We start from the raw sequence: 15,704 nt of genomic DNA on the forward strand, positions 1-15,704 counted from the left end.
ACACGTGCAGATGGACAGGCATGAGCCAGAGCTGGGGCAGAGGTGTTCACAGAGCCCTGTGCGTGACAACTAACGGCCAGAATTTCCATGACTGGTTTTGCAGAGCTGATTTTGTTTGAGGTGCATCTTGAGATGAACGTGAACTTGCAGGCGTGGGAGGAAGGAGCTGGATCGTCAGGCAAGGGGCGCTGCAGGTGCAAGGGCACGGATATGGACAAGGAAGGGGTTTGGTTTCCTAAGGGATGTAGATAGGGTAGAGAATGAGGGTGGTCTTGCAGGAGATGATCCTTGGGGAGTAAACTGGGTCCCTGAATGGTGACTGGAATTATCGGCAGTGCAGAAGATTTGGGCTTTTTAGGTGTGCAAAGGTGAGCCGGCCAAAGACTTTGAACCTTGGAGTTCTGGGTAAGTTGGGGTGGAGGGCAGAGAAAGGGGCTAACTTTGTAGGGCAAGGACTGATGTGAAATGGATCAGAAGTGGCTCCTCCATAGTATGGAGATTGAGATCCTGAATGAAGCAGTGGCTGGAATTAGAAGTCTTGATGGCTCTATAACCACAGTTTGTGTTTCCTAAGAGAGTAAGAAGAGGAAAGAAAAGGTGCAGAAGCTAGGGTTCCCAGAGATACGGAAAAAGGGACCTGGGATATGGGGAAGAGAGAGTAGGGTGGATGGGTCAGTGTGCTGAGGTCGGGGAGGGCAGAGAATAGTCACAGTTGGGCTCTGCCCTGTTAAGTACAGCCTCTGCAGCAGCCTGAGTGTACTGAGGTGGCAGTGACGGGGAGGGAGGGAACAGCAAGAGTCCTACCCCGGGGGTGGCATTGGTGGCGGGAATGAGGGTAGAAGGCAGTGTGCCATAGTAGGTAAGAACCATTGAGTCAAACAGGCCTGAGTTCTGTCTCAGCTCTGTAACTCGGGGGAGGTAAATCTCTGAGCCTCCGTTTCTATTAAATGGATTAGTATCCTCCTATAGGCTGTGCGGCATATACCAAGTAGTGTATACAGAGGACTTGGCACAGGCTCCATAAATGGTAGTTGCTCCTGTTATCAAGGGTTGGTAACCTTTGAAGGAGGACACATGGTGGAGAAAGGGGCACCTAGAGCACCTATGGGAGTGAAAAGGGAAGACTTGCAGAGCCTCGTAAAAAAATAAGAGGTTGTTTGCTGAAGTAAAGGTGAAGGGACCTGAGATTGTTGGCTGATCCATTATATCTTTGTAAGTAGGTGAAAGTCTGCTGAGAGTTCCCTTAGCCATTTAGAATGCAGAAATGCATAGGGCATCCTCTCCAATACCTCTTAGTGCCTGGTCTACTGTGACTCCAGGCCTGGGTCCTGTGGTTGTCCTAGGGCATTTAAACAGATGCTGTTTCAGGAATCAGTGACCTTCGAGGATGTGGCCATCTTCTTCTCTGAGAATGAATGGACCAGCCTGGCCCCTGCTCAGAGGGCCCTGTACAGGGAGGTGATGCTGGAGAACTATGCAGCTGTGGCTTCCCTCGGTAAGGGGCTTTCCGTTTGGACTCTGCCTCTGCCCTTCAGATGTCTTGTCTTCTCCTTCAAAGGCTCAGGAGTCTTTGATAACCCTCAGCTGAGTGGCAACTTCAGGCTCTTGAATTCTTGTTTTTTTTGTTTTTTGTTTTGTCTTTCTGCTTTTTCTAGGGACGCACCCTCAGCATATGGAGGTTCCCAGGCTAGGGGTCCAATTGGAGCTGTAGCCACCAGCCTACGCCAGAGTCACAGCAATGGGGGATCCGAGCTGTATCTGCGACCAGAGCTCACAGCCACGCTGGATCCTTAACCCAGTGAGCGAGGCCAGGGATCAAACCTGCAACCTCATGGTTCCTAGTCAGATTCATTAACCACTGAGCCATGACGGGAACTCCAGGCTCTTGGATTCTTAAAGACCCAGCCTTAGTGGTTGCTGGGAAGTGGGAAGTCCTGGTATCAATTTGGGCCTCACGTAGGGCTTCCTTGCTCCTGGCTGACAACTTCTGGCCTCCTAACCCATGTGCTGTGGTTACAGGGGAAAGTGAGAAGATTTCTGGTGGCTCACTGAGCCCTCTGTTCCCCATAGCCTCAGTTTGGGAGACCTGGCCCAATACCAAGCATCTTCATGCACATGTCTGAACCTGAGATTCTCAAGAGAGGCAGAGCACCAGAAAGCTCAGCTCCTCAACCAGTGAAGTCATCTCTCTTCTCACTCACAGTTACTGAGTACCTCTCTCCCTCTCTGCTTCCTGACCTTTGAAAGCCTTGGGGCCCCTCTCCCGAGGTCTTCTGCCCCTTTGCCCGGACTTCCTTTTCTTGTTCTCTCTAGTAATTTCCCTTCTTCCGTTCCAGCCCCTGAAGATATAGGCCTGGGAGGAGCTCTGGGATTGCTCAGTGTCACCCTACTCACCTGCCTGTCTCATTTCTTTCCTGTCAAGCAGCATTTCCATTTCCCAAACCAGCTCTGATTTTCCTGCTGGAGCGAGGGGAAGCACCCTGGAGCTCAGCCCCAGAGGGACCTCTGGATGGAGAGGGCCCCAGGGGCATCTCCTCAGGTGAGTGAGGACGCACGTACCATTTGACCAGTTCCCTTGTCATGATCTTTATTTTACTTTTATTATTTTTTTTTTTTTTGTCTTTTTGGGGTTCCACCTGTGGCACATGGAAGTTCCCAGCCACAGCCATGCCAGATCCGAGCCACATCTGCGACCTACACCACAGCTTGCAGCAGGCAATGCCAGATCCTTAACCCACTAAGCGAGGCCAGGGATCGAACCTGCGTCCTCACTGGTGCTAGTCAGGTTTGTTAACCGCTGAGCCACAATGGGAACTCCTGCTTGTCTTGATCTTTAAACTGTGGTAGTTATGGATTCTCTTCACCTAGTGCTATAGACACCAGTGCGATTCCTTGTTTTCCTCTGTGTCCTCATGGTTCTTGAGTCCTTGCTTTACTCATCCTGGCTCCTCTGAGTGCCATTGTCATATGCCTGTTTTGCCTCCTCCCCATCTCCACGTTCTTTTCACGGCCACCATTTACCTTTACTCCATGATTTTTCTGTTTTCTTTCTGATCTGGGGTGGTCTTTCTACCTTCCTGGCCAGCTTATAATCTTCCAACAGAAGTTTCTTTTTTTTTTTTTTTGTCTTTTGTCTTTTTAGGGCTGCCCCCTCAGTGTATGGAGGTTCCTCGGCTAGTGGTCCAGTTGCAGCTGTGGCCGCCAGCCTACACCACAGCCACAGCAACACGGGATCCGAGCCACGTCTGTGACCTACATCACATGAGCGAGATCCTTAACCCATGAGTGAGGCCAGGGATCAAATCCACGTCCTCGTGGATGCTAGTCACATTTGTTTCCACTGAGCCATGACGGGAACTCCCAACAGAATTTTCTGACTGCCCTTTGGCCTTTTTTTTTTTTTTTTTTTTTTTTTTAATGGCTGCACCTGTGGCATATGGAAGTTCCCAGGGTAGGGGTTTAATCAGAGCTGCAGCTGCTGGCCCACACCACAGGCATGGCAACATGAGATCCAAGCCGCGTCTGCAATCTACACCTCAGCTTGCGGCAATGCTGGATCCATTACCCATTGACCAGGACCATGGATTGAACCTGCATCTTCATGGAGACTGTATTGGGTCCTTAATGTGCTGAGCCACAACGGGAACTCCTCATGACCATTTTTATCATTAGAAATCAGGAAGTGTTGGGGTTCCCGTTGTGGCGCAGTGGAAACAAATCTGACTAGGAGCCATGAGGTTGTGGGTTCAGTCTCTGGCCTTGCTCAGTGGGTTAAGGATCTGGTATTGCCATGTGCTGTGGGGTAGATCGCAGACATAGTTCAGATCTAGAGTTGCTGTGGCTGTGGTGTAGGCCGGCAGCTGAAGCTGATTCGACCCCTAGCCTGGGAACCTCCATATGCAGTGGGAGCAGCCCTAAAAAGACCAAAAAAACAAAAAACAAAAAACAAGAGATCAAGAAGTCTAAATAACCCTGAGCCAAATAGTTCCTATTCCTCAGGGATTTCTGGTGAGAAAGCCCTGGCATTTATTTAGGCCCAACACAGGGCTTCCCTGTTCCTAACTTCCTCCTGAGGACTGTGTTCTCTTACTGTATTCCCTGCCCCATTTCATCTTCTTCCCACAGAGGCTCTTCTTTGGGCATAGTGCGGCTTGAACTGTGCCCTCAACTTCTCCCTTCTCACAGTTTCTTGCTGTGTCTGGAAGTCTTTCCATGTTAGGATACCCTTGATTGCAAGTAGCAACCCATCTCAAACTGACTTAAATAATAAAAAGGAATTTTTTTTATTGTTGTTGTTTTGTCTTTTCTAGGGCTGCTCCCATGGCATATGCAGGTTCTCAGGCTAGGGGTCTAATCAGAGCTGTAGCCGCCGGCCTACGCCAGAGCCACAGCAATGTGGGTGACCTACACCACAGCTCATGGCAATGCTGGATCCTTAACCCACTGAGCAAGGCCAGGGATCGAACCTGCAACCTCATGGTTCCTAGTCAGATTCGTTAACCACTGAGCCACGACAGGAACTCCAAGAGGAATTTATTATTTTGTGGAATTGGGAAATTCATAGGTAATGGGCTACAGGTACGTTTTGATCACAATTGCAGTCTCTGCTCTTCTCTGTCTCCTCCTATTTGGCTTTTTGTTTTGTTTGTTTGTTTTACGTTGGTTTTTGTTTACAATCTGCTTCTCTCGTGGTTGTAAGGTGATTGCTAGTTGTAACCAGGACTGTGCTTCTTCATACCTGGGAAGAGAAACAGAGCAGGCTTTAACCATCGTGAATCACGGTCCCAGTTATGGCTCTAATGCACTGTCTTTCGCCAGCTCTAAATCAGTCACCGTAGCCAGGGAAGAACTGCGTGCTGATTGACTTGGACTGGATTGCTGGCCTCTGAACTGGTCTATCATGTAGTGAGTAGGATGGGACGACCTACTGGGTTTAGCTCAGCGAGTGCCTATACTGGGAGTTGGAGTTGGGATCATTCCCACCCAAGGGGTGGCTACCCCCTAATGGGAGAGGAATAGAATGGATTTAGGGAGGCAACTACAGGGCACTCTTCATTCTCTCAAGATCTCAGTACCTGCTCTTCCCACAGCTCAAGGGAATGTCCCATTTCTGCTTTGGGCAGAAAGCTAATAGCTAAGTTATTCCTTGAGCAAAACCCCACCTCCCTGAGCTGCAGCAGACCTTCTTGGAACTCACGTCCCTACTCAAAGTCCACTTTTGTCTTAGAGAATACTAATGAGACATACCGTCCTTTGGCTCAGCAACATAAAAGGTCATTGTTTCTAATTGCAGAATTGATCTGTTTCTTAGGAAGCTTTGGATGAGAGTTACAAAGAGACAGATCCTAGCTAAGTTGGAAGAGTTTTTAAGTGGACCTTAGTAAATAGAGTTGTTTATTGTTAGAGTAGGAGGTGACTTGTGGAATTTGCTGAATGAAGCTGTGAGGCCATTTCTTATGGATGCCCTGGAGAGACCCATTGTCGATCTTTTGTGGAAAGAGGAGGCAGTAGACAGATGAATAGGAAAGAAGGAAAGTGAGAGATTGTGGTTTCCCAACAGAGCCTCAGGAAGAACTCTTTGCAGTTCTCTCCTGTCCTGATACTTTTTATTTCTTTTTTTTTTGGTTGCACCCATGGCATTCAGTAGTTCCTGGGCCACAGCAGTGACAGTGCCAGGTTCTTGACCTGCTGAGCCACCGGAGAACTCCTGATCATTTTTTATGTGAATAGGCTCAGCTCCTAGGTGCAGAAGAGACCTTAGTCTTTCCTATTTCTTCTTGACATTTTCAAATGAGTGGTAAGTGTTTGTACTCTGGTGACCTGATGGAATTGCAGCTTTCCTGTACCTCTGTATCCTATCCTTTATATTCTTATTACCCTCAAGTTTCAGGTCATCCGTGTTACCACCAACCTTCACTCTCCCCCACCACTTCCATCTCTGCTCCTTTCCCAATGGGCCCCTCTTCTCCAACTGAGCCAGCCTTATTTGTATCTTGACCCTGGCAGGATAGCCATTTCTAAAGTGGGCTGGGATCTCCCATCTTGAACAGGTGGAAGAGCCACTGAAACAGAAACTGCAAGAAGAGGGTCCAAGCCTCCTTGGTACTGGTAAAGGAGAAGGAAATGAACACTTTTCTCCCAGCCACACATTTTCCTCTGCCTTTACTTTCCATTTACCATTTATGTTCCAAATAAAAGGCCCTCTAAAAATCCCCACCTCAACCAACTGATCAAGAGGAAACTTAAACTCTAAACTTCCAGCTTTTATTTGGATAGGCTCAGTTAAATACAGTTGGGCAGGTCTTGTGTCTTATGCTCAAACTGAACAGAGGGCCTATGTATCTGGCTGCTATAACAGTATTTTTATTTATCTATCTATATCTATCTATCTATCTATCTATCTATCTATCTATCTATCTATCTATCTATCTATCTTCTTAGGGCCGCACCCACGGCATATGCAGGTTCCCATGCTAGGGGTCTAATCAAAGGTACAGCTGCTGGCCTACTCCACAGCCATGGCAATAGCAATGTGGGATCTGAGCCATGTCTGTGACCTACACCGTATCTCACAGCAATGCCTAATCCTTAACCCACTGGGTGAGGCCAGAGATCCAACCTGCATTCTCGTGGATACTAGTCAGGTTTGTTAACCTCTGAGCTATGACGATAATTCCCATATTCTTTATTTCTGAATAGGTCCTCTGCTCTGAATGGTGGCCAGTTCTCAATGAACTACCTAGAAGGAATTCCAACTTGTCTCCCTTGGATTCAATTCAACCATTTCCCAAGGGCACTCCCTCACCTCCCTACCTACTGACCCTATGCTTGGTCTGGTGCTAGAAATCAGAGCCCTCAGCCCTCAGGGACTCTCTGTCTAGTTTCTGCCTTGTGATTTTGGTTGCTTTCTGTGTATTAGCCCCGTTTTGCCATTTTTCAGCTAGCTCAGGGCCACTTAGACACAGGCGTGGCACTTGGAGGAAAATGGACATGTTAATACCACTTGGTGACCTGTCATGGGTAATGATGACATTTGCATCAGCTCTTGTTTCTTCTTTCAGAGGGTGTATTGAAGAATGGGAAAGGAGGAATACTGAAGGAGGACATTTTTGAGAAGGTACAGGACCACCTGGTGCTATCAAGTGGACCCCAGCGGTGTGGCTCCCAGGAATTCTGGTTTGGAAAGACCTGTGAAGAGGAGAAAAGCAGGTTAGGGAGGTGGCCTGACTACCCCACTAGGGGAAGTGTGGGGAACACCACCCATGGCATTCTGGAAGAGGTTGTCAAAGATGAGATGATGGTAGTAGAAGAGTGTTCAGAGGATGCTGATATTCATACCCACCTTGCACATCCGAAGAGCCTAAGTGAGCAGGTATTCTGTCTCTGTAAAGAATGTGGTCAGTGTTTTGATCAGAATGAAGACTTTGATCAACATCAGAGAATTCATAATGGAGAGAAAGTCTATGAATGCAAGGAATGTGGGAAGACTTTCAGTTTTAGGTCACGTTGCATTGTACATCAGAGGATTCATACAGGAGTGAAACCGTATGTATGTCAAGAATGTGCTAAAGCCTTCGTTTGGAAGTCAAACTTGATTCGGCACCAGAGAATTCATACGGGAGAGAAACGCTTTGAATGTAAGGAATGTGGGAAGCGCTTTAGTCAGAACGTAAGCCTTACACAACATCAGCGAATCCACACTGGGGAGAAACCATATACATGTAAGAAATGTGGGAAGGGTTTTACTCGGAAACCAGTCCTTCTTCGACATCAAGGAATCCACACTGGGGAGAAGCCTTATGAATGTAAGGACTGTGGGAAAGGCTTCATGCGGAATTCTGATCTTGCTCAGCACCAATGGGTCCACACTGGAGAGAGGCCTCATGGATGTATTGACTGTGGGAAAAGCTTCATTTGCAAGGCACACCTTACTCGTCACCAGAGAGTCCACACTGGGGAAAGACCCTATAAATGTAATGACTGTGGGAAGGCCTTCAGTCAGAATTCTGTTTTGATTACTCACCAGAGGCGCCATGCTAGAGAAAAACCCTACAACTGTCAGACCTCTCACCATGACCATTAGAGAAAGCATAATGATGATACTTGCTTATAATTCTTATGCTACAGGAGCCCCAGCCACAAAATGAGATGACTGTCACCACTTTGCTGTAAGTGTAATAGCCAGTATTGCCCCTTTTCCTGAATGGATACTGTGCACTCCAGCAAGACTAGTCTCCCTGTTCAACCATCTTCATACTAGGCAACATTTACTTTGTGTCAGGCACTGTGCTAACTGTTTTACATACATTCAATAACTTTTCTTAACCCTATAAGAAGGGTACTCTTTTTGCTTTTTTTTTTTTTTTTTTTTTTTTTTTAGGGCTGCACTCAACCTGTGGAGGTTTCCAGGCTAGGGGTCGAATCAGAGCTGCAGCTGCCGACTTACACCACAGCCACAGCAATACCAGATCCTGGCCACATCTGCGACTTAGACCGCAGCTCACAGCAATGCTGGATCCTTAACCCATTGAGTGAGGCCAGGGGTCAAACCCATGTCCTCATGGATCCTAGTCCGGTTGGTTAACTGCTGAGCCACGAAGGGAACTCCTGCTTTTTTTTTTTTTTTTTTTTCCCTCTTTAGGGCTGCACCTGTGGCATATGGAAGTTCCCAGGCTAGGGGTCCAATCAGAGCTACAGCTGCTGACCTACACCACAGCCACAGCAACTCGGGATCCAAGCAGCATCTTTGACCTACACCACAGCTCACGGCAGTGCCAGATCCTTAACCCACTGAGTGACGCTAGGGATTGAACCCACAACCTCATGGTTCCTAGTTGGATTTGTTTCCACTGAGCCATGATGGGAACTCCTAAGGAGGGTACTCTTATCTTCATCTTACAAATGAGAAATCTGAGGTTGAAAGAAGTTATAATACTCCTTCAGCTAGTAAAGCTTAGAATTGAGATTGGAACCAGGCCTCCAGAATCCACTGTTCTGTATCTGTGTACATTTCTGCTTCTGCCTATTTTTATTTGCTCAAGTTGCCCTGGGCTAAAAGTTTTCTTTCCTTTTCTTCTTTTCATTCAGTTGAACATGTCCCTCGTCGTGCTTTACTTGTTATCAGTACCACCCAAGTGGGTATTTAGTTATGTGCTCTTACATTTTTGTAATAGTCTCATGCCTGTTAGTCCAGCTACATGGCTCTTCAAGGAACAACACTGCATTTCTTTTATGTTTTTTAACTTTTGAAATGTATTTGTTTTTGACTAGCTGTAACATGTCCATGATAAAAAAAAAGGGTTGAAATAGTTCAAAACAGTGAAAAGTAAATTTCCTTGTTATTCCTGCTTCCCAGGCCTCGTTAGAGACAATACATTGTTACTGTGTCTTCCTGGATATTCTCTCCCTCTACTTCTCCCTTTTAGATATATATATGCACACACGTCCACACACAAGTATTAATACTGCTTTTCATAAGTCTACCTCACTTAAAATCATTGGATATAATGGTATTGCTGTTAAATTGTCAGCTCCAGGACCTTCTCTTCCTCAGAAGTTGTGGTCCTCCTTGAGGTCACCAAGAAACTTAAGGACCCCAGTTGTGGTTGTCTGGGTTGTGCAGTCTTGGAAGACCTGGTAGCACTTGTGTTATAGGAGAGTACTCTGGGACTGGGAAAATGTAAACCAAGTAGGAGGTTTTTTATTTGTTTGTTTGTTTGTTTTTAATAAAATATTGTATAGTTGCAAGCCCTATCATTACACCAGTATCCTAAATTCTCTCCCAGTCTTTCCCCTTCTCATCACTGGAATACCCACATCCCAAAGCAAGCTGTGGGGCCATCACACAGGAGGGAGAGGTGGTCACTATCTGATGATGGTTGATGCTCTGTTGGTTATCTTCAACCAGTTAGCAGTGGAGATATAATGCAGTCTCTTGGTATCAGAGTCATAAATGCCCTCCCCAGGTCCAGGATCAAAGATAAAACAAATGTGAGATTCTATTCAGCAAGGAAGGGAAAAGTGAAGAATTCCAAAATTAACTAGCTATACTTGAAATCAGGCGTCTATAAAATAAAATTATTTTTATGGTTTAAAATTTTTTTTTAAATTTTTATTTTGTCCATTTATTTGTTTCCTGTGGGTACATAACATTTAATTACTATATATGGCATATGAATTTACATAGGGTTTCCATTTGTTTAATTAATTAGTGTATAAGCATTAATTAAGATAAAATTAAAATTTTTCTTTTTTTTTTTGCTGCACTCACGGCATGCTCAAGTTCCTGGGCCAGGGATTGAACCCAAGTCCCAGTAGTGATAATGCCGAATCTTTAACCACTAGGCCACCAGGGAACTCTAATAAAAGTATTTTTAAAGGGGATGCAAGGAGTTCCTGTTGTGGCCCCAGTGGGTTAAGAACCCGACTAGTATCTATGAGGATGTGGGTTCAATCCCTGGCCTTGCTCTGTGGGTTAAGGATCTGGCATTGCCGTGAGCTGTGTTGTAAGTCCCAGATGCAGCTCAGATCCCATGTTGCTGTTGCTGTGCTGTAGGCCAGCAGTTGCAGCTCTGATTCAGCCCCTAGCCTGGGAACTTTCATATGCTTCAGGTGAGGCCCTGAAAAGCAAAAAAAAAAAAAAAAAAGCGGGGGGTGGGGAGAGGGAGGGAATTCAAGCTAATGCTAACTGAAGAAATGCAGGATATTTATGAATGGTGTGAACTATCTTAAAATGAAGGCCCTATGCAGAGAACACTGGCCAAAACATGAAACATCCGTTCCAGACCCTCCACATTTAGGGCCATTCTCCAGACTGTATTTTGCTCCATTGCTAGTTAGACATCCCACTTTATAAGTTCCCAGCCAGTGAATATAATTGTTGGTGAAGGAGTGAGGAAGAGAAGCCAGAGGACTGCTTGGACCAAACTTATACTTCTTGACAATTACAAACATACTGATAACCAGAGTCCTTAACCGCTGAAGCCTAAGGCCATGTAGAAAGAACTCGGCCTTGCATTGTCCAACTAGAGTACTTCTAATAAACAGTAAACTTTTTTTATCACATAGAACCAGGAGATGGAAATGAATGGTATAAACGTGTTTGGAAAATTTTTTCCCCCATCTTTTTTTTTTTCGGTCTTTTCTAGAGCTGCAACAGTGGCATATGGAGGTTCCCAGGCTAGGGGTCCAATCAGAGCTGTAGCCGCTGGCCCACGCCACAGCCACAGCAACCTCGGGATCCAAGCTGCGTCTTCGACCTACACCACAGCTCACGGCCAACGCCGGATCCTTAACCCACTGAGCAAGGCCAGGGATCGAACTCGCAACCTCATGGTTTCTTTTCATATTTGTTTCTGCTGTGCCACAATAGGACCTCCTGAGAAGTTGTATTTTTAAGCAAATACTGTTGAGCACCTGCCTTTAGGCAAAGCGCTATGCCCGGTGCTGCATGTTCCCTGCCTTCCTGGAACATTAATCTAGTGAAGATTAAAGGGATCAACCAAAGAAATTCGAAATGATTAAAGATTGCTAAGTGCTGTTTAGGGAATGAACAAGGTAGAAGTGTGGGGCCCTCTATACAGGTGCTCAAGGAAGGCCCATCCTAGGAGGTGACATTAAAGGGAAGAATCAGGATGAGAAAAGGCCTCTTGTATCAAGAATAGGAAGAAAAGCAGGCAGAGGGAAGAGCTATGCACACTCCCTGAGGCATAAAGAGTATGGCATGTTCAAGAAACGGGAGAGTTTTAGCAAAATGATCAGGACATGTGTGGCACCAGTTGGGGTTATAGAGATAAATGGGCCAGATCATTCAGTTCCATCCAACATGAAGTCATTGAAGGGTATTCAATGGAGGAATGGCATGTTTGATTCCTATTATAAGATGATTATAGAAAATGGGTTGTAAGGGGACAAAAGTGAAAGTAGAGATGACGTCGGAGACTGCTGGCAGTCCAGATTGGAGATGATGGTGGCCTGGAGAGGGTGGTGGTGATGGAATGAAGAGAAGGTGGACTTAGGATATATTTTGGAAATATAATCAGTGAGCTGCTAATGGATTGGATGCAAGGATAATGGACAGGGAGGAATCGGGGACAGCTTTTTAGTTTCTGGCTTGAGCAGCTGGGTTAGACAGTGGTGCCATGTGGTGGAATGAATAAGACTGGAATGGGAATCAGTTTGGGAATGGGAAAATCTGCCATTAGGGCTGGAGGTTCTTGCCCTGAGGAGCGCGGGAGCTGTTCTGAAAGACCAGTTTTGGTGCATGACAGCTGCTCTGTGTTTCTCCTCTGTCTGCTAGCTCCTCAGCTGTAGCAATTGGCTTCTGCTCCCAACAATCTCTTTGAACTGAGGTTACCACCAGGAACCAACTGGCTTCCTTGGCTTCATCCTCTACAGTATGTATCCCTGTTGATAATTTAAAGCCCTTGAAAATGTCCTCTTGGTTTGTGGGCCACCACTTAATCCTCATGTTCCTGACTTATTAGTTCCTGCTTCCTTTGAGTTTCTTCCATTTCTATCCACCCTCTAAAGATACGTAGTCCCCTAGGGATCCAATCTTGTCCCTCTTCTTCTTCTTTTTTTTTTTTTTTTTTTTTTGTCTTTTTGCTATTTCTTGGGCCGCTCCCGTGGCATATGGAGGTTCCCAGGCTAGGGGTCCAATCGGAGCTGTTGCCACCGGCCTACGCCAGAGCCACAGCAACGCGGGATCCGAGCCACATCTGCAACCTACACCACAGCTCACGGCAACGCCGGATCGTTAACCCACTGAGCAAGGGCAGGGACCGAACCCGCAACCTCATGGTTCCTAGTCGGATTCATTAACCACTGCGCCACGACGGGAACTCCTTGTCCCTCTTCTAACTCTACACAGTGTCACCAGGTGGCAGGATTATTTACCCATTTGGATTAAACTAAATCTAGGAGCCACATGTACAAGAATGAATTTCTTGGAGTTCCCTTCATGGCTTAGTGGTTAATGAACCCGACTAGGATCCATGAGGACGCGGATTCAATCCCTGGCCTCGCTCAGCGGGTTAAGGATCCGGAGTTGCTGTGAGCTGTGGTGTAGGTCCTTCCTTGTGACAGGAACTCTTGCAGGCATTGTCTTTAATGAATGTACTTCAGGATCAAATAACTACAGGACAGGATCCCTGTTTTCCAATGATGAACTAAATAGCTGACACAGAGTGGGATTTGGAAGTAGTTTACTATAATAATACTGTAATATCTGGGGAATTCCCATTGTGGCTCAGTGGTAATGAACCTGACTAGTATCCATGAGGATGCGAGTTGATCCCAGGCCTCACTCAGTGGGTTAAGGATCTGGTGTTGCTGTGAGCTGTGGTGTAGGTCACAGATGCAGCTCAGATCTGGTGTTGCTGTGGCTGTGGTGTAGACCTGTGGCTACAGTTCCCATTTGACCCCTAGCCTGGGAACTTCCATGTGCCACAAGTGCAGCCCTAAAAAGCCAAAAAAATAAAAAAATAAAAAAAAATCACATTTTAGGAATGCAGTGATTATAGCAGTTGCCATGGTCTCAGTGTTTTGTGTCCCCCTCGAAATTCGTATGTTGAAGTCCTAATCCTGAAGTGACAGTATTAAGAGGCAAGGCCTTTTGGAGGTGCCCGCATGAATGGGATTAGTCACAGAGCACCTTAGGACCCTTCCATCATGTGAGGACAAGCAAGAAGGCCTTGCTTATAAACTAGGTAGAGGGCCCTCACCAGAATTCGACCATGTTGATGCCTTGACCTCAAACTTCCCAGGATCCAGAACTTTAAGAAATAAATTTCTGTTTTTTATAAGCTACCCAGTCATGGTGTTTTGTTTTAGCAGCCTGAGTAGACTAAGACAGCAGTTCAAGAGCAGTCATGGTTGTAAAATATGTGATTCAGTGATAATGCTATAACATTCCAAATACCAAATTTAACGTGACTAGAACACCTATTACGATTCATGTCCTGCTGCATATTCTGTGTAGGACTTGTATTTGCAGTCATTGTAATAACCTCTGTGGATGTCATTGAAGGCCAGTATTCATGGGTGGCATGATGATGCAATGTCACGAGTAGTGATCTAACCAGCATCCAATAAATGGTATTAAGGAACTGAAGAGACAGAATATCTATATGGTGAGTTAGAAGATTTGAAGGATGATGAAGATAAAAGACTTGAAATGGGATACATCAGCTCTACTTTAATTTAAAAAACCCCAAAAAACTAAAAGGCAGGACCACAAGATGGCGCTATTGTAAAAATTAGCTTCATTGGGCAGCCTCTAATTGATGGCTAGAGAGAAGTCCTTTATGGAAGGCAACAAATCAGCAGGGGAAGGAGGGGAGGGAGTTCCCTGGGAGAAGGGTTGGGGTGGGGGGAGAGAATTAGAAAGGAGGCTTACATGTCTAGCTTTGAAGGGCAGCAGTGGTTTGGGGTCTTTTATGGCCAGAGTTTTTCTTAGCCATGACTAGTAGACATTAGGTGCGATTTCAAGAATTATGCAAAGCAGGCAGGTTTTAAATGGCTAAAAATATTCTAATTTGGGTATGCTTAAAGCAATTGGATGCGTAAGAATTTGTAAAATGTGTAAAAAGAGATTTAAATGTAGTACCCTTGGGAATTCCCTGGTGGTTTAGTGGTTAGGACTCAGCACTTTCACCCCTGAGGCTCAGGGTGAATACCTGGTCTGGGAACTGAGATCCACATCAAGCTGTGGCTTCACGCCCTGGCCAAAATAAGAAAAAAAAAAAAAAAAAAAAAAAAAAAAAAAAAGGAAAAGAAAAAGAAAAAAAATTATATATAGTACCTTTAAAACTTGATGTAAATTTCTTTTGTTTATAGCTTATTACACAATTACAACTGAACATTCAAATTCAGTAATATTCAAATTGCATTAATTTAATGTTAGGAACAGTGTTGTTTTGCTGAAACTAGATTTCTGTTCTAAAATGAGTATCATACTAACCACTATGGTATAGGTTCTTGTTTTTCTTATTTCTCTTTTTAGGCCTGCACCTGCAGCCTATGGAAGTTCCCAGGCTAGGAGTCAAATTTGAGTTATAGCTGCTAGCCAACACCACACCTGAACCACATTGGCAACCTACATCACAGCTTACATCCTCATGGATTCTAGTCAGGTTCTTAACCCACTGAGCCACAACGGGAACTCCTGCTATAGGTTCTTTTATTTTTGCCTTGGTATACCTACCCAACCATGTATCTTGTGATCATTCAGTTTCTTTTAACCAGTGAGATCCTAACCCCTGCTCTTCCACATTTAAAGTTCTTTCCAAGGTAATCAGAGGAGTTCCTATAAAGCTCCCAGGTTATGCAGACCATTGAGGACTTGAGGTTACCTTGAAAAGATGTGACCTGGTTTCCAAACAAGGGCCTCATGGGTCCTGGGGAGCTGTTAGCCTCAGTAGGACATGGCTGAAGCCTGGACCCTCCTTTGGACCCAGCCTTCCTGTCAGTGTGGCTGTTTTGTGGGAAACAGTGATTGAGCATGGGTGTGAGATAAAGAGTTGTCGACTGTGAGCCCCACGTGGGGCATCACAGTGGCTGGGGTAGGAACTAGATAAATGAGGGCATCTGGCAGTAGTGGGCAAGTGAAGGTCTCTGAACCAGTAAGCAGGGCAGTGTACATAGGCTTCTAGCTGGGCCTGGGATTCACTTCCTGCTTCTAACCCTCAGTTATTCATGGTGAC

The 15,704-nt window shown here is 45.7% G+C and overlaps 1 protein-coding gene across 5 annotated transcripts in view; it reads left to right on the top strand.

Annotated features, from left to right (window-relative positions):
* ZNF662 (zinc finger protein 662) overlaps positions 1 to 10,096 on the top strand; it is a 42,572-nt gene extending 32,476 nt beyond the window's left edge. For 3 of the 5 annotated variants that reach the window (XM_013981527.2, XM_005669423.3, XM_021071712.1), the window contains exons 2-4: positions 1,369 to 1,495; positions 2,423 to 2,539; positions 7,062 to 10,096. In XM_013981527.2, coding sequence (XP_013836981.1) covers positions 1,462 to 1,495; positions 2,423 to 2,539; positions 7,062 to 8,083 — 1,173 coding nt within the window. In that variant the 5' untranslated portion in view covers positions 1,369 to 1,461 and the 3' untranslated portion in view covers positions 8,084 to 10,096. The remainder of the gene's footprint in view (positions 1 to 1,368; positions 1,496 to 2,422; positions 2,540 to 7,061) is intronic. The other 2 variants (XM_005669424.3, XM_013981526.2) reach the window with 2 other exon arrangements.

Source organism: Sus scrofa, chromosome 13, assembly GCF_000003025.6.
Source record: "Sus scrofa isolate TJ Tabasco breed Duroc chromosome 13, Sscrofa11.1, whole genome shotgun sequence".
In the NCBI taxonomy this organism is placed as follows: domain Eukaryota; kingdom Metazoa; phylum Chordata; class Mammalia; order Artiodactyla; family Suidae; genus Sus; species Sus scrofa.